Source organism: Capricornis sumatraensis, chromosome 12, assembly GCF_032405125.1.
Source record: "Capricornis sumatraensis isolate serow.1 chromosome 12, serow.2, whole genome shotgun sequence".
In the NCBI taxonomy this organism is placed as follows: domain Eukaryota; kingdom Metazoa; phylum Chordata; class Mammalia; order Artiodactyla; family Bovidae; genus Capricornis; species Capricornis sumatraensis.
This window is the reverse complement of record NC_091080.1, coordinates 38,495,672-38,519,940: the sequence shown is the minus strand read 5'-3', so window position 1 is coordinate 38,519,940 and position 24,269 is coordinate 38,495,672. Positions and strand designations below refer to the sequence as shown.

General features: G+C 41.9%; 1 protein-coding gene across 2 annotated transcripts in view; it reads left to right on the top strand.

The window, feature by feature from the left end:
• The window catches only part of FRY (FRY microtubule binding protein), a 248,217-nt gene extending 228,158 nt beyond the window's left edge, over nt 1-20,059 (top strand). For both annotated transcript variants that reach the window (XM_068984472.1, XM_068984473.1), the window contains 7 exons: nt 382-571; nt 3,813-3,962; nt 5,373-5,471; nt 7,266-7,349; nt 15,866-15,976; nt 17,329-17,531; nt 18,655-20,059. In XM_068984472.1, the coding sequence (XP_068840573.1) occupies nt 382-571; nt 3,813-3,962; nt 5,373-5,471; nt 7,266-7,349; nt 15,866-15,976; nt 17,329-17,531; nt 18,655-18,913 (1,096 nt within the window). In that variant the 3' untranslated portion in view covers nt 18,914-20,059. The remainder of the gene's footprint in view (nt 1-381; nt 572-3,812; nt 3,963-5,372; nt 5,472-7,265; nt 7,350-15,865; nt 15,977-17,328; nt 17,532-18,654) is intronic.
• The last annotated feature ends 4,210 nt before the right edge of the window (nt 20,060-24,269 follow it).

Below are 24,269 nucleotides of genomic sequence, written 5' to 3'. Positions count from 1 at the left end.
TATACACCATTACTCTCCCTCCACAAAGGAAAAGTGAAAAGATAACAAAATTTTTCTCATTTTTTTAAAGTGAAAAATGAAAAAGACTGAAATGGGTCAAAGCACAGGAGTGAATGTGCCCTGTGTCTGGGGAAAGGCCGGCAGCAAAGTGAGGGTCAGTTGGTGAAGGCTAAAAAGCGGTCCTGTATCTGTATAAAGGAAATCAGAGTTGGTGAAAAATCCTCTTTTCTAGAATCAGAATCTCGAGACCTCTGACCGAGAGCCAGGCTCCCGAAGCAACCCCCACGGGAGGAGCGGGCAGGAGGGGTGCCTCGGGTGAGAACTGACACTTCCAGCAAAGGTAAGGAGGACGCCATTCCTGACTGTCTGCATTTTTTCCAGCTTTGGGGAAGGTGAGAGGGGAGTGTCGCCCCCTCCCTCGCCCTTCTTCTCGGCCATCCTTGCCGCCTTTCAGCCCACGGCCTGCGACGACGCCGAGGAGGCCTGGCGCAGCCACATCAACCAGCTCATGTGTGACTCGGACGGCTCCTGTGCTGTGTACACGTTCCACGTGTTCTCCTCCCTGTTTAAGGTACGCTGCCCACAAAGGCTCCACAGCTGCCAGCTCTTCAGGGAGCCAGCTGGCCTCTCCCTTGAGGGGGGAGTGCTGGGTTTACACGACACTTTGTCCTCAGTTTCCTCTGCTTCATTCTTTCTTCTGTTCATCATGGAGACACTGTGCTCCGCGGCTCGGGCCACTGAGACGTGATCCTCGCTGGCCCCTCCAGGTCTCACTGGCGTCATCAGGCACAGGCAGGCAGCCAGGCCTTCGGGACCACAGGTGGTTTCTTCAACCAAGCCCATTGTCCATCTCTTCTTTCCACTTCGACCTCTGGTGTACCTCTTTCTTCTTCGTTGTTTTTCCTTCTTTTATTCCCACTCACCATGAATTCTTTCAACCTGCCAGCCTGTGACACTTTTTGAGAGGTTGATTCTCTTGAGTACATCATGAGAAAAGGCACATGTGCTAGATGGAGGAATGGGGCCCTCTGATCACCTTCAGGAAGAACCATGGCAAAACGGAGAGATAGGAAAATAAGGAATTATGTGAAAAGTGGAAAAAATGGTATCTGCTTTAAATAATTGCAAATTCAGGAAGCCATAATTTAGTTAATAGGAAAGTAAAATCGGTTTTTGAGCCTGGAGGCCCTTCCATTCTTAGAGGAGTGTATACCAACAGTACTAATAGCTAGTGTCTCCATATTCTCTGTTATTTGTGCAGCCCACTCTCAAGTTTTCCAGTTTACTTTTCATGAGACCTGTCTGAGATGAACTGGGGGCTGGAGGGACTGTTAGCCTTAAAACAGGAAACAATGGGCTGCTGAAAGATAAGAATCCAGAAACATTAAGCCAGACTGAAATTTAAAAACAAACTATCCCAAAGCTACCATTTGAGGTAAATTTGTAAAGATTCAGGAACAATGTAATTTATTATATTGTTCTAAAGTCTGTGTTTAAGTAATGGTTAATTATGTATATTTATGTTTGGCTGCTGTGATCCTGTTATCCTGCAGTTACTAGACTGCATGCTCGACTTTATAGTCTGGAGCAGTCCTCCTCCTTCTGCTGAGAACCATCACCTCCTGTTTTCCCTCAGCTGTGCTCCCAATGCACACAGATCCCTGATGGGGCGGCACTTCCATGAATGAGGCCTTCCTTTAGCTCTTTCTCCCCTTGCACCCCCGACCTGGGATCCCAGGCATCTGCCACACTCTGTTGGAATTACCTGTTTAGGTGTCTGTCTCCTGCAGGGGAGGGCAGGTAATGGTGTCTTGCTTTGATTCCAGTGACTGGCACAGTGGCTCACAATAGGTGCTCAGTAAATGCAGTAGGAAAAAAACTTTTTTAATGTACATCTCAAATGTATAGTTTCCACTTAATGCCAGTACATCAACAGGTTGTCATGTGAGCTGGTACATGGGGCTGGGTACTGGGAAGAACACTGGAGTTCGGATTTTTTTATCAGTTGACTGGATCAATTCCTAAGACATTTATCTGCAATAATAATAATACAGATTGTTTCTCCTTTTTTTTTCAATATTACATTTTTCTTCAAGAACTTTCTCAGCTACCATCAAATGCTCTGCGATTGAGAGCAGAATTGCCGCTCCAATGTGCTGGAAGTGAAACACACGTCAGACACACGGTCTACTGTTCTTTCACCACACCCTCACGGGAGCTGTCTGCTTAGCTTCCCAATATTTCCCTGTGGGTCTGGACACCACGTTTCCCTGGATTCTGGACGGAGTAGAGAGGAGGTTAACTGCAAAAATACTTTGCTTTTAAAAACAAGGAAATGGTTTCTAATGGTCCAGCAGGGATGGCTTTCCAAGTGTCTCCGTCAGTCTATTTCCTTCCTGTGCTCTTGGGTTAGAATATTGTCATTTGTGTGCACAATGTCACCAAATCACAAGCTGTTTTTATATGGAAGTCATAGGTGGCTCTGAAGTTCCTAGCCTCTCGGTCCAATAAAATGTAAACCCAGGTCTCACCATATCCTTGGGTGAGGGAGAAGAACCCAACTTCTTGGAGGACCTGGCTCCTCCTCCTCACTCTGCCAGTCATTTCTTAATAGCTTGGTGATACATGACATTTCCTGCTCCTCTCAGCTGCAGTAGTGTCAAGTATTTTAAATTGCACACAAAACTACCACCACCATAAGATATAATGTTATGCATTATGTCAAGACCCTCAGATATATTAAATAAAAATAATATGCAGCACAGTTGGCATTTTTATCTAGTATAACCGATAAGGAACCAAGAGCCTGCTACTGTTTGCGGGACCTGCTAAGTACCCCATAGCAGAGCAGAGAGGATTTCTCATGGATTAGATTCTCCAACTCAAAAGGTATGAAATCTCTTTGTGGAAAGCCAATGCCTAGATCTGGAATTATTTTTTTGTTAAATATTTTGTTCTTTTTGTTAAAAGATATTTTGAGTTGGAAGTTGGGGCTAAAAGTGTTCTCATGTTGTCACTGACACAGGCCCCACAAGTCAGATTCTTCCTAATTATGGTTTTTCTTCAGGCAGTATAGGAGGAATAGTAACGTTTACAAAGCATTATCACTTATGGAAGGGATGTGAACTTAGAACCCTTACTCCATCGCTTCCTGTTTACATGATCTTGAGTCCTCTGACCTCTCTTAACCTCAGGTTCTTTACCTGGTTGTGAGCACTGATGAGGTGACATGTGCAAAGCTCTCAGAGAGACAGGTCCCACACAGAATATACTCTTTCTTTCTTCAGAGACTTTGTGGCTCCATTTTAGTCCTCCTGTCTCTGGGAGCTGTGATCTGGGAATGACAGAAAGGAGTCGTATCTCATGACCTTTTTCCTCTCACCCACACTGAAGTAATCTCAGAACTTACTCATCTGACAAACACGCTAGGCAAAAGATTCTGGCTGGCACTGGCCATCAGCAAAAAAGCAAAGCAGCACTTAATTAAAAGATACACGGGCATCCACACATTGGGAAATGACATTTTAGGATGAAACTTTGTCCACACTGGGTGATTATTCATTTAAGACACTCACTCTGTTCCTATCACAGACACACATACACGCCTGCCACTACATGCAGGACACACACACACATACACACATGCATGCCACTACATGCAGGACACACACACACACACGCCTGCCACTACATGCAGGACACGTGCTGATTTGATATTTTCCTAAGAATTTTTGATAATTTCCTAACAAGTTTTTTTCTAGTGCCTAAGTTAAAACATGGCCTTTACAAATAGTAATTATGTTGCCTTGCAGAATATTCAGAAAAGGTTCTGCTTCCTAACCTGTGATGCAGCCAGTTACCTTGGTGATAACCTCCGGGGCATTGGATCCAAGTTTGTCAGCTCTTCCCAGATGCTTACCTCCTGCTCCGAGTGCCCCACGCTCTTCGTGGATGCCGAGACCGTGAGTATCCCAGGCCTACTCCTGTGGTCAACGGCCTGCCCAGCTGACAGTGTAGAACTTCGGGGAAGCACGTGTGCAATTGCAGTTTGTTGGAAAGACACTTCCGGTGTGAGCAGTGCTGTGTGGTGATGGGAGCCCCAGAGGCCTGGGTCTGCACAGGAATGGCTGTGCATGGCCAGCTGAGGCCGTCACTGCAGGAGATCAGGGAGAGACCCCCCCTCCCCAGCTCTGTGCTGCCTCTGTGTCCATGGTGCTTCTCTCTGATGACCCTAAAGGCTGTGAACATGGTGAGCTAACCTCTCAGAGCAGCCCTAGCCAGTCCCCATGATGCTAGGTCAGCCAGCCAGATGGATCCCCAGAGGCACCATGTCATCACTTTCTCTTCTTCCAAGAGACCACCTACCCTCTTGCTGGATTCGTCCAGCCCCACTGCAGATGATGACTTTGAAGGATAATTAAAATAGTCGCTGGCTGACTGCTGAATCGTGACTATATAAACACAATGCTAACCTTCCAAGACCGGCAAGCTCTCCGTAGGGGAGAGGGGCACCTCTTTCCATCCCCCATGCATATCACAGAACCATCTCATCTGCTCAGTACTTACTGGTGTTTAGAGCAATGGCACCCCACTCCAGTACTCTTGTCTGGGAAATCCCATAGACGGAGGAGCCTCGTAGGCTACGGTCCATGGGGTCACTAAGAGTCGGACACAACTGAGTGACTTCACTTTCACTTTTCACTTTCATGCATTGGAAAAGGAAATGGCAACCCACTCCAGTGTCCTTGCCTGGAGAATCCCAGGGACAGAGGAGCCTGGTGGGCTTCCATCTGTGGGGTCGCACAGAGTTGGACACGACTGACGCGACTTAGCAGCAGCAGGAGCAGCAGAGACAGTGAAGATGTGCTTCACTTCTGAAAGTCTCTGAAGAGTCAGTCTTTCCAGGAACTTCATTAGTGGTTGGCCGTTTTGCAGCAAAGAATACGATATGAGAAATCTTTCCATCTTAAATGATTTAAAATGCAAATTAAATACAAAGACCTAGTTGGAGGTCTGTCTTCACATTTCCTGGAGTGTTACTGGATGAAGACACTGGAGTCCATGCATAAAATGGATGCCAGTTCTTAATGCACTTCTGTAGAATGCTTGTTAAGATCTGTCTGTCTAAACTGATACGGGGAAAATGGGTATCTTCACAGGAAATTTAAATTAGCAAGTCATATTCAAGTGCAGTTGCTTCTGAGAATGGAGCAAAATTACAAACTGTACAGGTTGTTAACACAGATGCCACCCCCGACACACTCTATGTTACATCTAAATATACTTCTCTTTTCTCTCTGTGTAGCCATGCCTTTGTCTAGGCGTCTCTCTGAAAGTTATTTTAATACAAATTATTTTCCTGTCTTTATTAGCTCCTTTCTTGTGGACTTCTGGACAAGCTCAAGTTCAGTGTTTTAGAACTGCAAGAATATTTGGATACCTACAACAACAGAAAAGAGGCCACTCTCTCAGTAAGCGTCTGTGTCTCTGTTAGCATATAAGTTTCATTAACACCAAATGAACCCAACCACCATGAACTCTTGGGAGGGGATGTGAATAACACAAGAGAGGCCCTTTTGGGAGAAGACAGACTTATCTTATCTTCCAACTTAATGGTGTTAGAACTATCAATAGTATGGATTATATAAAAATGATACCTACAAAAGAGAAAATTTTCAGCTTTCAATTTTAGCCCTATAATTTTTCTAACCAAGAAATTGGGGAAAGTGGCTATCTGTATAATGTATCACTTCATCAACATTATAACCTCTCTTTTCTCAGAAATTTATTAATAAAATTGTTAACTGCATCCTTCCAGTGTTCGCCTCACCCAAAACTGGTTGAGATGGATCTCCTCTCTCTCCACCACTCTCAGTAGCTGTCTCTCCCCATCACCGTGGTTTCTCTTGGCCTCAGCTCCTGCTCTTTTCTTCCTCCTTCCTTCAAAGATGTAAACTGTAAAATGTTACAGACAGAAGTGATTCAGAAACCATCCATGCAGACCTCCTGATTTCCAACAAAAACTTGCGTGTAATTTCCAGGGAGCACTTCCCATCGTAGACCAGGCACTATAAAAAGATCGTGGATTTTGAAGTCAGATGGACTTTGAACTCAAACTGCAGCTCAGTTTCTTAAGGGTTAGTAACCCTGGATAAGTTACTTAACCTCCTGTCATCTCAGATTCATCATCTATAAGACAGTGATATGCTCTAATAGTCACAGCAGCTGTCATTTTCCTGAGTCCTTTTTATACATCCAATAACCTGGTAAGAGTTATCTCTCTCAAATCCTGTAATGCTTGCAACGACCCTGGGAGTTGCTATTACTCTTCTCATTAGCTAGGAAGTAGAAAAGTGGTTATTTAAACCCAGGTCTGTGGGATTCAAAGGTTCATGCTGTTAACTCCAACTCAATATTGCCTTTGAAACAGAAATAGTGTATGTAAACTGCCCTGCACAAGTACCTCATACACAGAAGACATACATTCTTAAGTTACTGGGTTTTGTTTCTTGTTATATTTCCATGACTGTCAAAGAGAGAGTTCTCACATTCTACTGCAGCAATTCCCTTTGTCTTCTATTTCTGTGGCTCTCTCACTGTCACTGTTTTCCAGCTTCTCGGGCATCAGTTAATAAAAGTAATCCTTTAATTCTGGTTGGTGAACAAGCCAGTCTTTTGATGTCAAGTGTGAGTCTCAGCTCTTAAGGGCTTACTGTTTTCTACCCAAAGGTTCCTTTCACATCTATACTAGTTACTATACTAGATAGTTAAGCTGGCAGAATCTTTAAATAGCTAGGCTATTATTGTAAGGTCTTTCTTACAGTTAAACAGACCTGCCCCATAGAAGCCGCCTCAACATAACAGAGTCAGGCTGCATGGCCCAGGCTGGCCCAGCCTGGGAAGATGTACCAGCCCTGTCTCCTAATCTCAGTCATATGAAAGGTTTCTAATTGTATGTGGATTTATTTAATTTATACAAACATTTGGAGTGGTCTAGTGACATTACTTTTCAGGGCAGATACATCACAACAATAACATGATAAATGTTTAAATTTTAAAATGGCCATTGCTGAACCCTTATAAACAGGTATTTTAATTTTAAATTGTTAATCTTTAACCAAAAACTTTTCAAATGGTCAACTGCAGCAAAATTTTATCTTACTGTGATTAGAAACTTAATCTATTATATTTTCCCTGACAAAATTGATGATAAACAGATTCTTAAAGACAGCACTGAATTTACCTATGTCTCTTTCTGACAACAGTGGCTTGCAAATTGTAAGGCGACATTTGCAGGAGGATCAAGAGATGGAGTAATTACCTGTCAACCAGGGGACTCAGAGGAAAAGGTAATAAACACCCGTTAGAATTTATCTGTTCTGTGCTCTGACTTTGTGTGTTGGTTTTGATATACCCAAGAAGCGTGGAACTTGAAAAAGGAAGAGGGAGGAAGCATCATCCCATATATTCACACGAGACCTGTACAGTAAGCAAGAATGACATTAGAGCCAAGTATGATGGTGTGTTGATGGGATTGCTGGGGGAGGGTCTTCTTTTTGGAAAAGCAGAAGTATAAAAATAACCTTTCTGCTGGACACTAACTATACTAACCATTTTCCTAATAAAACTGTTCTTCATTCAGAATATAAAACCAATGTCATACGGCAATTATCTTTCAATTAAAAATTTTAAAAAGAGGAAAAAAAATCATTAATTCTTCACTGAACCACTTAGTTCTTTCAGTGAAGAAAGTCTCTGTTGACCTTTCAGCAATCACTCAGATTTTTCTTCTCATTTAGAACTGCTTTAGGTACACACCTCAGTCCAGCTAGCTTATAAATGTGTGCCACCTTGTAAAGGAAACTCAGCAGAAAAGCATGAAGTCACTCATTCTATAGTTACTGCCAAGTGGCCCCCATGGTGGGTAAAGCAGTGAATTCTGCCTGGGTAGAGCTTCTGATCTATTCAGGGAGGTGGACATTACCAGTCATATGGGTGTAACCTGTGACAAGGGCCATTAAGGAAAGGTGGGAACAGTGAGTTAGGCCAGGTTCTCTGCTATATCCTTTCATAACAAGAGGGCAGTTCCGGGAAGGCTTCTCCACAGAGGTGCCATTCAGGCAGAGATCTCAGCTCTGAGCTGGAGTGTGCCAGGGATGCAGGGTGGAAGGCAGGGGCCTGGCGAGCCTGCGAAGGCCCCGAAGTGGCAGGGAAAATGACCCTTTGCAAGGACTGAAGGGAGCCTGTGTGGCAGGGCAGGTAGGAAGTGACCAGGAGAAAAGTTGCAGAAGCCAGGCCATGCAGGGCTTGGGTGCTTATCCTGACATCAGTGGGAACCAATTAAAAGTTGTTAACAGGAGGTTGTGATTAGATTGGGGCTCTCCCACACTCCTGTGGAAATAGACCTAGTGAGCAAGTGAGGATTTGGGAAGACAGGTTAGGAGGCTACTTACTGGTCAAGGCAGAGATGTCCGCTTGTAATTACACTATCACATCGAGAAAAGCATGTCAGAGTGTGGGGCCTTCAAAGGATGAGAAATCACCTTCAAGGTGGGCCTTGTGGAGAAATGATGGTGTTGCTCTATTTAAATATTGATCTTATGTCCAGATTTGGTGGGAGATTATTTTTCTAATTAGAGCTACCATTTATTTGGTTTCCATTCCAAAGAAAAACCCAACAAGTGTTTGACCTCAGAGCACCGCTTATCCTCCAGTGATTTACTCCAGCTCTCTTTTTTAAGCCAGATTCTCTGTCTTCTGGAATAGTTTGATGGTACACATTATTCTGAGCACTCTTTGCATGAGGACAGATGGAAGCAGGGATTAGGAAGTTAGCTTTCACTTGAAGAATCTATGTCTGGGGAAAATAAAATTATATCTGGATATAAATTGCAAAGTCAACATGCCAGAAATTACTCCACATGTATATTTTATTTCAAAGAAGTGTGGACTTTGTGGAAGGATTAGTACTTACCTTACTAAACCTAGCAAACTCTTGAGCAGTTAGAGAGGTCAGTTGGCCAGAGATGATGAGCACGTACAGACAGGCATGTGAAAGTCTCCTGACCCCAAGGCTTGCCCCATAATGCCAGTAGCTGATTTCTAGTCATTCTTAACAAGTGACATAAGTGAGAAATTACTGTGGAATTTGTGGAAGAGAATATAATTGTTTTCTAGATGTTGAATATTTTCTGATTTTTTGTCTATTCTCAGTGTAAAGTTGTGACATCAAATTAATGAGGAAAGTTTACACTTAGGTAGCCTATAAGCTATAACCAATTCACAGACATGTTTTATTCAGCTTGTACAAGTTTTTTAATTGACTCAACATTTTAAACTTGAAATTGTTCACACATACCCTCAAAACAGCATTTCTGGCATCTCTTAAAATTGAAAAAAAAAAAAAAAAAAGCTAGCAATACCAGGCCTGCCTTCCTAAAGTGGCAGCAGTGGCAGCCACCTTGAGCTGGGTGGCTCTCCACCACCCAGTGAGTTCCTGACCCTGCAGGTGAGAGCCAACCATCACGATGTTGTTTTCTTTATGATAGGAACATGTGCCTTTGTACCTAAGGCCCCAAAATGGGGAAGTGAATGCCAAGTAGAAAGAGTTGTGCCTTTCAAGAAAAACACCAGTGTTCCTCTTTGCTGCTGTGAGAACCATCTCTCTGTACTAAGACGCAAGGGCCCCCATGTTGGGCTTCCTCCTGGAAAGAACCTTGGAGGATTCCCAGTGCGTGTACAAAACAGAACAAACCACGCTCCTGAGAAAAGTGCTTCTAATATGTGAGAAGGATTTTGGAACAAAAGTTGTTTTTTGTTTTTTTAAGGCAGGCGTGATTAGTTAATACTTTAGGCTACTGGGTGACTACAATACCAGTTCTAGAATGAGGCACAGCACACAGTGAATAAGATGTAAAACAAGGTGGGCGTGTGAGTCCCAGACATGCCTTTACCAATGTCTTCTCCACCTGTGCACATCCTGAAGACAGACACATCTCTACATGACTTAAAAGCCAACACTGACCTCTCCGTTGCCCATGGAATTCATTGTGGAGTGGCTTCTGGGGAGTTGAAGTTCACAGAAACATAGGTCAGGGTAAAGCGTCGCAGCTCTGGGATCTCCAGGCCACAGCCTCAAGCCTTCAGTGAATTAGCACAGCTCACCTCCTGGTTCTGCAGAGCTGGCCCTGGGAAAGCTGCAGAGGTCATCGCTTCATCTACTATAAGTGATTTTAGCTGATGGACATGGAATTTCACAGCCATTTCTGAGCACTACTTGAACACTCGACTCAAAATACAATAATTTACATTTAGCCCCACTACATTTTATCTTATTACATTCAAATCATCATAGAATCTTCTTGGACACTAACCCTCTTGGTTCTATGTTTCCTATCCCTGCCTAATCCATGAATGGGAGAAGCCTGCAACCTCTGTTCTACAGATTGAACAAGCTAAATGTTGAACAAGACAAGATGTTTCTCCAGCTAAACTGTAACCCATTAAACTTCAGATAGTCAGTCGTTCTCTATAAGGAATCTCTTTTCTAGACTGACTAAGGAAATGCCTCCTGAAGTGGAAGTTTTCTTGAAAAGTAAATACTTCAAGCTGTGCAATCTATATTAGAGACTAAAACATATTTATCTTTCAAAATTTTGGAAGATATTCATGACAAATGTCCAAAAGAACTACTCAATAAATGTAATACAACAGTCATCAATGTGCCAGAGCCAAGTGATATTAGCAATGGTGAGAACATATTGTTTCTACCTGCTCAGGAGGTTACAGGCATCTGTGTAACACAGAGTGGGCTTCCCAGGTGGTGCTAGTGGTGAAGAACCTGCCTGTCAATGCTGGAGACATAAAAGACACAGGTTCGATCCCTGGCATGGGAAGATCCCCTGGAGGAAGGCATGGCAACCCATTCCAGTACTCCTGCCTGGAGAATCCCATGATTAGAGGAGCCTAGGGGCTCCTAGGGTCACAGAGTCAGACACAACTGAAGCGACGCATGCAACACCAAAGTAGGAAAGCTTCAACACTTGGCTAGATTTTCCAAATTCTATCGAGTTTAGTTTAAACCAGTGACTTTCAGAGGTTAAACATGGTGAAAACCACAGCCCCATATATTAACAGTAATACTGTGACTTACCTTCTGACGTGTTGAAAATTTCTAAGGGGGATGTTCTTGTGGTTCATTGGTTAAGACTCTACACTTCCAATGCAGGGAGGGGCAGGTTTGCTCCCTGGTCGGGGAACTAAGATCCTGCATGCCAAAAAGAAGAAAAATTCTTAGATTTTTCACCTAACTAGCTGTCATAAGCAAAGCACTCCTTTCAGAGCAGAGTACAGAGAAACAAGAATAGCTGTGCTACCGCTGATGTCTAGGCTTTAAAGCTACCTTGTCTATGATGGGTTCTTAATATCTTGACTTAATTTTTGTTCTCATTTTGAGAAAACATACCTCTAAGTCCAGTTCAATAAATCAAGCCATATCAGGTGTACAGGAACAGGGACTTAAAGAAAATCCTTGTGATTTTCAAATAAAACAGTGACATTTCCACATTTTCAAAAGAATCTTTAATCACCAAAAATAAATACATCTGTAAAGATTTCTCAAGGGATTATTTTTACAACCTGGATACCAGAAAATATTAGCACAGGGTGGGGAAAAAGCTCAACATTTTCCTTGAAAGGCATTTTTCACTATCTTTTTGAAGCTCTAAATGCAAACTCAGTCCCAGCCTGAGGCCAAGGAAAGGATTTTTGAGAGTAAATATCAATGCAGCTTGGACTAGCCTACCTAAAAAGGAGTGTGTAAGAAGGATTCTGAGAACTGGTGTTCCTCAAATTGGCCAGCTCCCAAGAAACAAAATTTTGTCCCTGAGGGCCAGGTAGGAGGAATTTGTTGACAATGAAATTCCTTAGCACGAGGCTGGAGTCTGAAAGTCTTGTTGGCCTTCATTGAACAGAGAAGATTTTCCTTTAGCTGATCTGACGACCTTCTGGGATTACAACCTTGTTTTGGAAACCAGTAAAAAGACAGCAGTTTCTTCACATAAGACCCTGTAATTGCTCAGTACTTGCTTCTTTCCATGCTTCTGGAAAGTAAATTCCATGGCAGAAGCAGTTACATGCTAAGGTGCTTACTAACGTTTCAATCAAATTTGATGTTTTCTAAAAAAGTCTTCATAGTGGAGACTCTGTACGTGTAGATTTAAGACTAGCCCTGTAATCCTTTCTTGTGTGACTCTGTCTTTCAGTAGTATGTAAGTTTTGGTTATAAAAATGTCTAGCATAATGGTTATAAAGTTTCCTTGAAAATAGTAAATAACTTGGGTTGTATAATCCGTATCACAGGCTTAAAGCTTTAAAAGGTATTTACAGCCAGGGTCAAAAAAAATACTCAGTAGACTAAATACAGCAGTCATCAATGTGCCAGACCCACACGGTATTACTAGCAATTACTAGACAAGAAGAGACCCTTAGAAGGCAGGGGGTGAGGCAGTTGCCACTTTATGTTTGAAGATACTAATAATTTGATAGTTTTATTAATAATAATTCGACAGTTTTATTTTTTGTATACTGTACCTTATGTTAAGTACAACATATTAAACTGATAATTTAGGTTTTTTGGAAAGAGTTTTAAAATAAGTGGTTTTTGTTATCGGTGATTAGAAACAGAAGATCCTTAAATATTCTGAAAACCCAGAACCAGATGTATTGACCCATAGTTAGAAATGGCCAAGTAGATTTTTTTTTAATGTTCTGTCAGGCTGTGGTAATCTCTTACCACATACAGAAACCTTCCCTAACAAGTCTATGATTAAAATATGGTGACACCAAAAATATGATAGCTGTAGTTGAACATGCCCCAGGTACAAATTTATATTCTTTTAGACTAACGGTTGGTTCTAGAAGGCTTTTAGAAATTCACTACTGGGGGGAAAATTATAAAAAATAAAATGCAAGGTTACTTGTCATAGCTCATACTTGTTTGGGAGGATAAAGACAACATTCAATCCTTTGAAATAATATCTAGCTCTCCTGTCAGAGGGCTTCCCTTGTAGCTCAGCTGGTAAAGAATCAGCCTCCAATGTGGGAGACCTGGGTTCAATCCCTGGGTTGGGAAGATCCCCTGGAGATCCAGTATTCTAGCCTGGAGAATTCCATGGACTTTATACTCCATGGCGTCACAAAGAGTCGGACACAACTGAGCAACATTCACTCACTCCTGTCAGATATTCTCAATGTGGAAAGCAATATGACTAAAGAAAATGCCACTTAGATTGTTAATTATATGCTAATTAGATAGTCATAGTTCCGTAGATTCAGAGCCAAGCACATTACTCTGCCTTAACTAACATTTAGCAGTGACTGTTTGGGGTGGTAGTTCTTTCAAATTAATCCAATGGCATCCTCACAGTTTTACTACATTTACATGTTATTCACATTTAGACACTAAAATCTTCAAGCAATACAAGTTTTCACTTATGGTCTCCAAGACCAACAGAATCTAAAGCAACTAATCAGAGAATCTAAAGGATCACAAATTATGTTTTCCAATGACATGTTTCCCATTAGAGCTTGTCTTAAACTGGACTGCTGTGCATGTTGAATGGGTACAACATTTGCAAGCATTTATCATGGTGGGGCGAGCAATGCTAATACTGCTAGACGGCTCTGCTCCTGAAGAGGGCCGTGCTTTCTGTTGCATGCAGTACACTGACCCTGTACTCTCTTTCCTTTCCTTTGTTTCCTGTGCCATGCTTGCTGTGTAGCAAATGGAATCTCTTGCAGTAAGTTAACTTTCTTTCATACTTTGTCCATTTAGGCATGGACCCATAACAAATCTTATTTTTACTGTGACTATTATATCTCTTAGCATGTTTTTCCCTTTTTTGTTTCATTTTATTTGGTAGACTAAGACATGTAGTTTTTATTAGCATTCCAGGCTGCTTTCCTCCCAAAAGAGAAACCTATGTTGCTATGAACTCTCATGCGCTAGGCGGGGTATTTTTAGTAATAACTACCATTATTGGACACTTAGGAAAGTCAGGGTTTTCATAGCTGGGTTTCACCCTAACTTGTGAAAGGTAGCATTCTGTTTTTAGATGATACTTTTTTATCTGCAAGTCTCTGGAAGTTGTCTTTAATACCTGATTTTGAAAGGTTTCCACAAACAAAAGTTTAAATGATCATAAAATGTGTTACTAAAACAACCAAAGACCTAATTTGCATTAATGAGTGAGTATAGCTACTTCTTTAAACTTAGGCTTGTTATAAGCACTGAGAGATCACATAAATCTAAGTAGAATTTCCCCCTGCCCTAAGGGCCAGGGAGAGAGGAGAAAGAAACACTCCATCCAGCATGGTCTTAGCACAAACTGGAGTCATTTTTAAAAATTAGGATCAAACATATGTTAATAATACCATAAATGGAATATTCTTCCTAAAAACCTAAATTTAAATTCTTGTCATTTCTCTCCTTAAAGTGATCTGGGGAAAACAATTTAAAGTCACCTCAGCAGCTGAGGTGACCTTAGCTGTCACCTAAGCACCTTAGCAGCTCTCAATTCTGCATTCTTTTTAGTCTTATTAAGCTTCCCTGGTGGCTCAGATGATAAAGAATCGACCTGCAAGGCGGGAGACCTGGGTCAGTACCTGGGTTGGGAAGATCCCCTGGAGGAGGGCATGGCACCCCACTCCAGTATTCTTGCCTGGAGAATCCCTACAGACAGAGGAGCCTGGTGGGCTACAGTCCATGGGGTCACAAAGAGTTGGACATGACTGAACAACTTTCACACACACACTAAAAGAAAGGCCCTGTTTATCCTTACTTAACCACATTCGAATGGTGAAGTGTTGGTTTAAGCCACATATTTAACCCACTTTCACTGGTGACTGCTGAGCCATGCAGTTCTGGTGAAGGCTGGCTGTCCTTTTCCTCTGGCAGAATCCTGTTCTCTACTTAGGAGCTAACCCTTTCTTGGGATTAAACAGGCAAAGTTTAGAGGCCATTAAGCAGATATGGCTCAAACAGTAGTCATGATCATCGGTGTTGGAATTACTCATGGTTTATCCTTACTTTACAGTACATGTACACTATATAATGAAAACATTTTAAATTCTAGAGGTGTCTATAGGACTTAAGGCCCATTTTATAGGAACAGTTTTTAAAAATTCTTTCCACAGAAAGTTTTGCATGCTTTTCATCATTTCTCCTGTTTGTAAGCACTTTTTAGGCCCTTTTTATATCTAATTCAACAAGTATCTGTTGAGCACTGATTAGAAACATTGTCAGTAAAACTGGCACAGAACCTTAGACAATCACATGACTTTTCCTGTGTTTACAGACCTTAAGATCCGTGCCTGCACCCTAAGTGGCAGCCAGAATTGTCACAAGGAATAATCTCGAGTGTCTCCTGAATTGATAAATTTTGACACCTAGAACCACTTAATGTTGTGCCTTTCAAATATACTTTTAATAAAAAGAAAATGTTTAAAAGACATATAGCTTATAAAAATTAACACAACCACAGCTAAAACACAACCACAGCTGTAATTTGTAGATATTAAATCTAGTGGACAAACATAATGGAAATGTGGCAGTTCACCAAGTCCCTTTATAGCTACTAATTCTATTTAGTAATCTTCCAGGATTTGTTTTATTCTATATTATACTGTGAATTTCTCACTGATATTCATTGATTGGATTTTATTGTTCTGTGTTATTTAGAATGGTAACGCCTAGTTACGCTTCCTTGTTTTAAAAAGAAGAAATGTTAGTCTCCACTAAGATTTCACTTACTATGTAAGAATGATCCTTAGTAACTATTTCTTCCTACACAAATTCTCTCTTTAGCAACTGGAACTGTGTCAGAGGTTGTATAAGCTACACTTCCAGCTGCTGCTGCTTTTTCAGTCCTACTGTAAGCTCATCGGCCAGGTGCACGAAGTCAGCTCCATGCCAGAGGTGAGCCCCGCCAACCCCCGACCCCAGGTCGTGCCATGAGCTCAGCACTGCTTTTCCTTTGTTCTCCCCCCGACCAGTTTATGTGTAATAAAATCACTTGAACATTTATAATCATTTCACTTAAGCACAAGTCTTAAAACACTAGTGTCTCCTATTTATTTCCGTGCTCCTTTGGTGGTGCCAGGACTAGGGTGAGGCAAGTGACCTACCTGGACACAAAATGCAAGGACAGCCTTGAGGGTCCCAGGGAGCCAGCTCAGCATAGCACTGAGGGAGGTGCTCACCCTAGCGATGAAATCCACACACCTTCAGTATTTAAAACTTACCTAGATTTGAAATAAGAAATTCACTTTCAAGCTTAAAAACTATGTGTCTAAGACAGTCTAACAGCTTATATAAAAGGCTTATTAACCTCATTTAATTTTGAGCCCAGGGCTGGAGTGTATCATCATGTCTAAGCAGCATCTGCGTGAAGACTGTCCTTGAGGGCTTCAGTTCTATAGCTTGTTCAGTGAGCAAGCTGGGAATGAAGAAAGGCAAAGATTTTGGGTAAATCAACTTCCCAAAGAAAATAGGCATCCTCAGTTTGCATTAGAAAGGGAAAAAAACCTTTAAATTCACATCTGTTCTTTTTTTAAATGCTCTTGGGGTCAAATTGCAATACAGCTATCTTCAACAGTACACTTTGGGGGCCCCAGAAGTGACACAGGTTCTCTTTATGGATTATTTCTCAATAACACAGGATCTTCTGGTTCCAGTGAATCTAAGGGAAATCCTTACCTCTGTGATGAATACTAATGTGACATTGCAATTTTTCCTCCTCTCCCTTAAAATTATGTCTTTCATCTTTTCCCAATGCATAGGGGATAGGGATAAAAATTTATTCTTCAAACAGGTCCATGTTCGTGATTACATTTATTGGGCACTTATGTGCCCAACTGTTTAAATAAACTGTGAGGTGGATAACATCTTCAGTCTCACAGCACTGAAGGCACTTAAGAGTCTATCTGCTTGACCATGTGGTAGTCAAGAATGCAGAAGTGGCATCTAAACCCAGCTTTACCCAGCTCCCCCACCTGTTCTCTTGGTGCATTTTACCTCTATGTAAACAGAAAACATTAAGAGGAGTCAATCTTTTATACAAGGAGAGTGTGCCAGCTGTTGATACAATTATTCAATGCATACAGCCCCATAGCCCTACATATATCAGGCAGTATAGTTCCATCAGTCCTGTTTTTAGTTTACTGAGATACTAGGCTTGTGCTTAACCAGACGTCATACAATTTTAATTGGGGATGTAAAATCCAGCCTGCAACTAAATACACTAAAAATAAATATATATTTTTTAACAGCTGCTAAATATGTCCAGGGAACTGAGTGACCTAAAGAAAAACCTGAAGGAGGCCACTGCAGCCATTGCAGCTGACCCTCTTTACATCGAGGGGGCGTGGTCCGAGCCAACCTTCACATCCACTGAGGCAGCCATCCAGTCCATGCTTGAGTGCTTGAAGAACAACGAACTTGGCAAGGCTTTACGGCAAATAAGGGAATGCAGGTAACGCAACTATTTGTATTGTTGTTTCGTTGCTAAGTCATGTCTGACTCTTTGACCCCATGAACTTGTAGTCTTCCAGGCTCCTCTGTCCATGGGGTTTCCCAGGCAAGCATACTGGAGTCGGTCTGCCACGCCCTCCTCCAGGGGATCTTCCCGACCCAGGGATCAAACCTGCATCTCTTAAGTCTCCTGCATTGGCAGGCAGGTTCTTTACCGCTAGTGCCACCTGGGAAGCCCACTAGTTAGAGATGGTTAAAAGAAATGCGTGCCTAACAGTCACTTTGTCAGGGCTAGGGACTAAATCACTATGGAAGGAACATTGAGATGTTTATATAAATTCTCCTCAGATCCTTCCCATTACCATGACAGAAACATCAGGTTTCAGAACTTATTGTCTGAAATATGAGTGTTGGTTCTGGTTATCTGTCATCTCTAAAATGTTTAAACACTTGAAAGTATACAAAGTAATTTTAAAACTAATTTTTTGAATGTATCCTTTTTGGGACTTTCTCCCTACATTTTGATAGTATATTCACATTCATTGTAACCACAATGCTATAGCAAATAAATGGAGTCCATTCTGACTTTTTTTTTGGCCACATCTTAGTTCCTCAACCAGGAATCAAACCTATGCCCCCCTGCAGTGGAAGTTCAGAGTCTTAACCACTAGACAGTGAGGAAAATCCTATTCCTGATATTTTTATACTTTAAGTTTTTTAAATCAAAATCAATAATAATTAATATTCTAAAACTGATTATAGTGATGTTTACACAATTCTGATTACCCAAAAAAGCCACAGAATTATATTTTGGATAGCTGAATTGTATAATGTGTGAATTTTCTCTCAATAAAAGCTTTTGTATTCAGAAAGTAGTTTTCTTATACTAATAAAGGAGAGGGAGGTGGGAGGGAGGTTCAGGATGGAACACATGTGTACACCCGTGGCGGATGCATGTCAATGTATGGCAAAACCAATACAATATTGTAAAGTAACTGGCCTCCAATTAAATAAATTTATATTAAAAAAAATAAAATTAAATCTAAGTAAGTAAATGCCCATTAAAAAAAAAACTCAATCTTATAACAGTGCCTCTAACCTCTGCTACTCTTTTCTGCCTGCAGAAGTCTGTGGCCCAATGACATCTTTGGAAGCAGTTCTGACGATGAGGTCCAGACACTGCTGAATATTTATTTCCGCCATCAAACTCTAGGACAGACGGGCACTTACGCGTTGGTGGGGTCTAACCAGAGCCTGACTGAGATCTGCACCAAGCTGATGGAGCTGAACATGGAGATCCGGGACATGATCCGCAGGGCCCAGAGCTACCGGGTCCTCACCGCCGTCCTTCCCGACTCCAGCGTGTCCGGCACTAGCCTCTGACAGGAGCCTCCCATCCCCCATGGGCGCCATGCTGGGGGTGCTGCCGTGCTGGGGTGATGTCCTTCAGTGTCTTCTCAGCCTTCAAAAGGCTTGGTCAGACTGTTCTCCCTCTTGTTGCCTGTAGGACTTTTCATAAAGAGGATGGCAGAACTTCCCACGTGTAGCAATACTCTTAAGAACCAAGGTAGCGTAGGACTGTTCTGGAACAGCCTCCATCCATCATCCTGTGTGACACAAACGCGTTATCCTTTTACTGAGCAAAAACTCACTACTGAAGATGTGACTTCCATTGCATACCAAAGCCAACTACTCTGAACAATACCTTCCTTTCTAGAAACAATTTTAGATGATTGGCAAAAGTGCAATGTTTTCTTCACTAAAAAATATTTTATATTCTAAAACTTGTACATTCTTTTTCATTTTTCTTTGCCTTTGTTTTGTGTGTGTGTGAGGTGAGCTGAGGAAGGAGCAGGCAGAATGAAGCTGGCCACGGAAAACTGTAAGACGGTCAAAAGCTGACAGCCTGTGTATGTGAAAAGAGAACTGTAAATGGACAATTCAGTGTACACTGAAATTTGAATACCATTACTGTGTCTAAAAGGAGCTGCTATAAAGTACCTTTCTTATGTTGCTAGGCTACTGTCTCGGAAAGCCCTGGATCTCTTTGCAGGGGTCTGTGATTAAGACCCTCGCACCAAAAATGGTCCAGACAGACATTTTTTTAAGGATCTTGGCTGCTTTTTACTAGAATGTTGCTTTTATGAACATATTTATACTACAGAAGGATGAGTGTTAATTTTAACCAACTTTGCCATTTTATAGAAAAAAGTTAAAGACGTCCACATTATAAATTCCAAGTCTTTCCACCTGTTACGCATGCATATTTCAATATCCACGTGGATAGCTGGAAATAGGACATAACGGTAAAATATGAGTTGTCACTGTTTCTTAAGAAATGTCATTTTATCTGTAATATATATGTAAAGGGCCATTCTTAAGTTTTCCCCTTAAATTTAATGCTGTCAAGTGTTAGCTGTGTGCATGTAAACCTGTTGCACATCAGAAGCATATTCAAAGTTTATCTATGTAACTTATTCACTCTGTAAATACATTTAAAGTTTTTGTGATGTAATCTCGGTTGACATTCTGTTTAGAACTGGCTTTAAAGTAAAAAAAAAAAAAATCATACTGACCACAGGTTTTATTTCTATTTAATGAAGATTTTTGCTTTGATTTATATTTTTGCATGTGGGTTGCCATGATGACAACCCCAAGGAGTACCACACGCGTGTGTTCCATGACTGGCAGCCAGGGGGTTGTGAAGCAAGTACCATGACCCTGGGAAGCAGGAGGTCTCTGTAACCTCTTAAGGTGGACACCAAAGACTGTAACCCTCAACCAGCTCTCACTACAATCAGAAGCAAGAAACCAGAAAACAAGAGCTCTCATTATCCACAGCCTATCATTAGGTTTTCATTCTTAAAATTTTGAAAGAGAACCATTAATGATAAGGAAAAAGTAGTGAGTTCTATTCTTTCACCACAACCCCTCTATTCTTCACCCAACTCAAAAACGGGATCATGGAAACACATAACAATCTAATTTCTACGGTCTTCCTATTCATACTCCTTAGATTAACCAACGTAACTTGCTTCCTAATATACAACTAAATCATAAGTAGTAATTTTCTAGAAGTATCCACAACAGAGTCTGAGCCAAGATTTTAATTTTACCATAGATACAATTATTAACTGGGTTTTAATGACTTTCTGGACATCGCTGTTAACATACTATTTTGATGATTTTCAACTTACCCTAAAGGTGATTAACCATAATCTGTAGGAAAAAACTGAATCACAATCTCTCTGGGGGGAAAAAAAATTTCACAAAATGCAGGTTTCTGTGGTTAACAACACTAGGCAACTCTGAGTTCTGCTGGGACCCCCACTAGAAAGGACGATTAGTCGTGACTGAATTTTCCACCATGGCCTCTTACCCAGCAAAGAACCACCATGATTGGGTTATTCTTTTAACAAGAGTTTTTTTGAGTAATATCATCTGTAGTCATGAGAAGCAGTGGGGTTTTTTTTTTTTTTCTGTTTTCTTATTTTTTAAAAACAGGTTAATGTGAAAGAGTTCTCCTTTTCCTGTTTCTTAACCTCCTCTCCCTTAGTGAAGCAGAAGGGCCCTCTGAGGCTGCAGACAGGCCCCAGAGGAGCCCAACAATCAGTGACTTGAGAGCTGCCCACAAGCCTCCTGGGGTATCGGGTTCTCCCTCTGTTACTGAAGCCTTAATGTTTACTTCCCCAGGGGCAGGCACAGGAGAGGACGAGTACAATATCTGCCCTCTCCTTTAGATGCCTATCTCCTCGCCTCTGAGGAGGAACACCTCCTCCTACCACCACGCTTTTTAGCCCTAGAGTGTCACACACTTTATCCACTGGCAAAAAAAAGCAATTCAGGCAGCTGTACTGCAACTTAAGACATAACTTGATTAACATTTAGTGTCCAAATTGAGTATTTTAGTAAAAGCACCATACATTTTAGAGGCATGTGAATGTCCTATTCCCACCAATAGGTAAGACTATTAATGTTAGTAAAGATGTGAGATAAAGATGCTTGTAATTTACCATTGCACAAGTGTGTACAAACATGCACAGAGTTGATTCTTAAGGCTCTTCAGGTTCCAGACCTTAACACGGTTCCTTTCAGTGAATTGTGGAATTACAGAAATAAGGTGGCGGTGGGGGGTGGGTAAGTGTTCCAGGTGGGGTACCAGAGAGGTCCCAGAGAGGTCATGGAAGCTCTGTGCCCTCTCCCCAAACCCTGGCTACACACCTGTTCCCTGCAGGTGTTCATCTGTATCCTTGATCATATCCTTTAGCAAAAAAACAGTAAACAGCACTACCTTTTAAGGCACATCCCTCTCCGAAGCTTGGCGTTATCCTTTCTAAAACCTCGCTGCTCAGCACACAGATCAACATTAGCTCCCTCTTTTGGGAGCTGGGCAGAAACACAGATGAATCTGCAGTTTAACAGAACCCTCAGAGAGATCCCTGGACAAGGACCTGAGCTCATCCTCTCACGAAAACACCAAAATCACAACTATCTGCTGAACAACCATCAGGAACAAATGACTGGAACCTACCAAAAAAGATAATCTACTATCAAAGACAAAAAAAGAAGCCAGAACAACATGGTAGGAGGGTTCCATTTGCCATATAATCAAATCACATACCCACAGAGTGGGTGACCCACAAACTGGAAAATCATTTTATCACAGAGGTTCTCCCACAGGAGTGAGAATTCTGAGTGCCAAGTCAGGTTCCCCAGTCTGGGGGTCTGGCTGTCGGGAGGAGGAACCCCCAGCGCATTTGGCTCTGAAGGCCAGAGGAGCTTGACCGCAGGAACTCCACAAAACTGGTGGAAGGAAAAATGCCACTGCTGGAGGGTCACATAAAATTTCATGCACACTGGGACCCAGAAGAAAAAGCAGTAGCTTCATAAGAGCCTGGCCCAGACCTACCTGCTAGTTTTGGATGGTGTCCTGGGGAGGCAGAGGGCTGCTATGACTCATTGCAGGGACAAGGACACTGGTGGCAGAGGTACTAGGGAGTACTCATTTGCATGAACGGTCCTTGAGGTCACCATTTTGAGGCCAAGACCTAGCCTACCCAATAGCCCAAAGTCTACACTGCTGAGAGGCCTGAGGCCACACAACACAGCCCTGCCCTTCAGACAGGCTGCTTAAAGTCTTCCTGAGCTCACAGACACCTATAAACACACCTCTTGACAGAGCCAGCAATCAATGCAAAGAAGCAGAGGAAAACAACAGAATGGGAAAGACTAGAGATCTCTTCAAGAAAATTAGAGACACTAAGGGAACATTTCATGCAAAGATGGGCCTGAAAAAGGACAGAAATGGTATAGACCTAACAGAAGCAGAAGATATTAAGAAGTGGCAAGATACACAGAAGAACTGTACAAAAAAAGAGCTTCATGACCAAGATAATCATGATGGTGTGATCACTCACCTAGAGCCAGACATCCTGGAATGTGAAGTCAAGAGGGCCTTAGAAAGCAACACTATAAACAAAGCTAGCGGAGGTGATGGACTTGCAGCTGAGCTATTTCAAATCCTGAAAGATGATGCTGTGAAAGTGCTGCACTCAATATGTCAGCAAATTTGGAAAACTCACCAGTGGCCACAGGACTGGAAAAGGTCAGTTTTCATTCCAATCCCAAAGAAAGGCAATGCCAAAGAATGCTCAAACTACCAAACAATTGCACTCATCTCACACACTAGCAAAGTAATGCTCAAAATTCTCCAAGCCAGGCTTCAGCAATACATGAACCGGGAACTTCCAGATGTTCAAGCTAGTTTTAGAAAAGGCAGAGGAACCAGAGATCAAATTGCCAACATCCTCTGGATCATGGGAAAAGCAAGAGAGTTCCAGAAAAACATCTATTTCTGCTTTATTGACTACGCCAAAGCCTTTGACTGTGTGGATCACAATAAACTGTGGAAAATTCTGAAAGAGATGGGAATACCAGACCACCTGACCTGCCTCTTGAGAAACCTATATGCAGGTCAGGAAGCAACAGTTAGAACTGGATGTGGGACAACAGACTGGTTCCAAATAGGCGAAGGAGTACGTCAAGGCTGTATATTGTCACCCTGCTTATTGAACTTATATGCAGAGTACATCATGAGAAACGCTGGGCTGGAAGAAGTAGAAGCTGGAATCAAGATTGCCAGGAGAAATATCAATAACCTCAGATATGCAGATGACACCACCCTTATGGCAGAAAGTGAAGAGGAACTAAAAAGCCTCTTGATGAAAGTGAAAGAGGAGAGTGAAAAAGTTGGCTTAAAGCTCAATAATCAGAAAACTAAGATCATGGCATCCGATCCCATCACGTCATGGGAAACAGATGGGGAAACAGTGGAAACAGTGTCAGACTTCATTTTTGGGGGCTCCAAAATCACTGCAGATGGTGACTGCAGCCATGAAATTAAAAGACGCTTATTCCTTGGAAGAGAAGTTATGACCAACCTAGATAGCATATTGAAAAGCAGAGACATTACTTTGCCAACAAAGGTCCATCTAGTTAAGGCTATTGTTTTTTCAGTAGTCATGTATGGATGTGAGAGTTGGACTGTGAAGAAAGCTGAGTGCCAAAGAACTGATGCTTTTGAACTGTGGTGTTGGAGAAGACTCCTGAGAGTCCCTTGGACTGCAAGGAGGTCCAACCAGTCCATCCTAAAGGAGATCAGTCCTGGGTGTTCATTGGAAGGACTGATGCTGAAGCCAAAACTCCAATACTTTGGCCACCTCATGTGAAGAGTTGACTC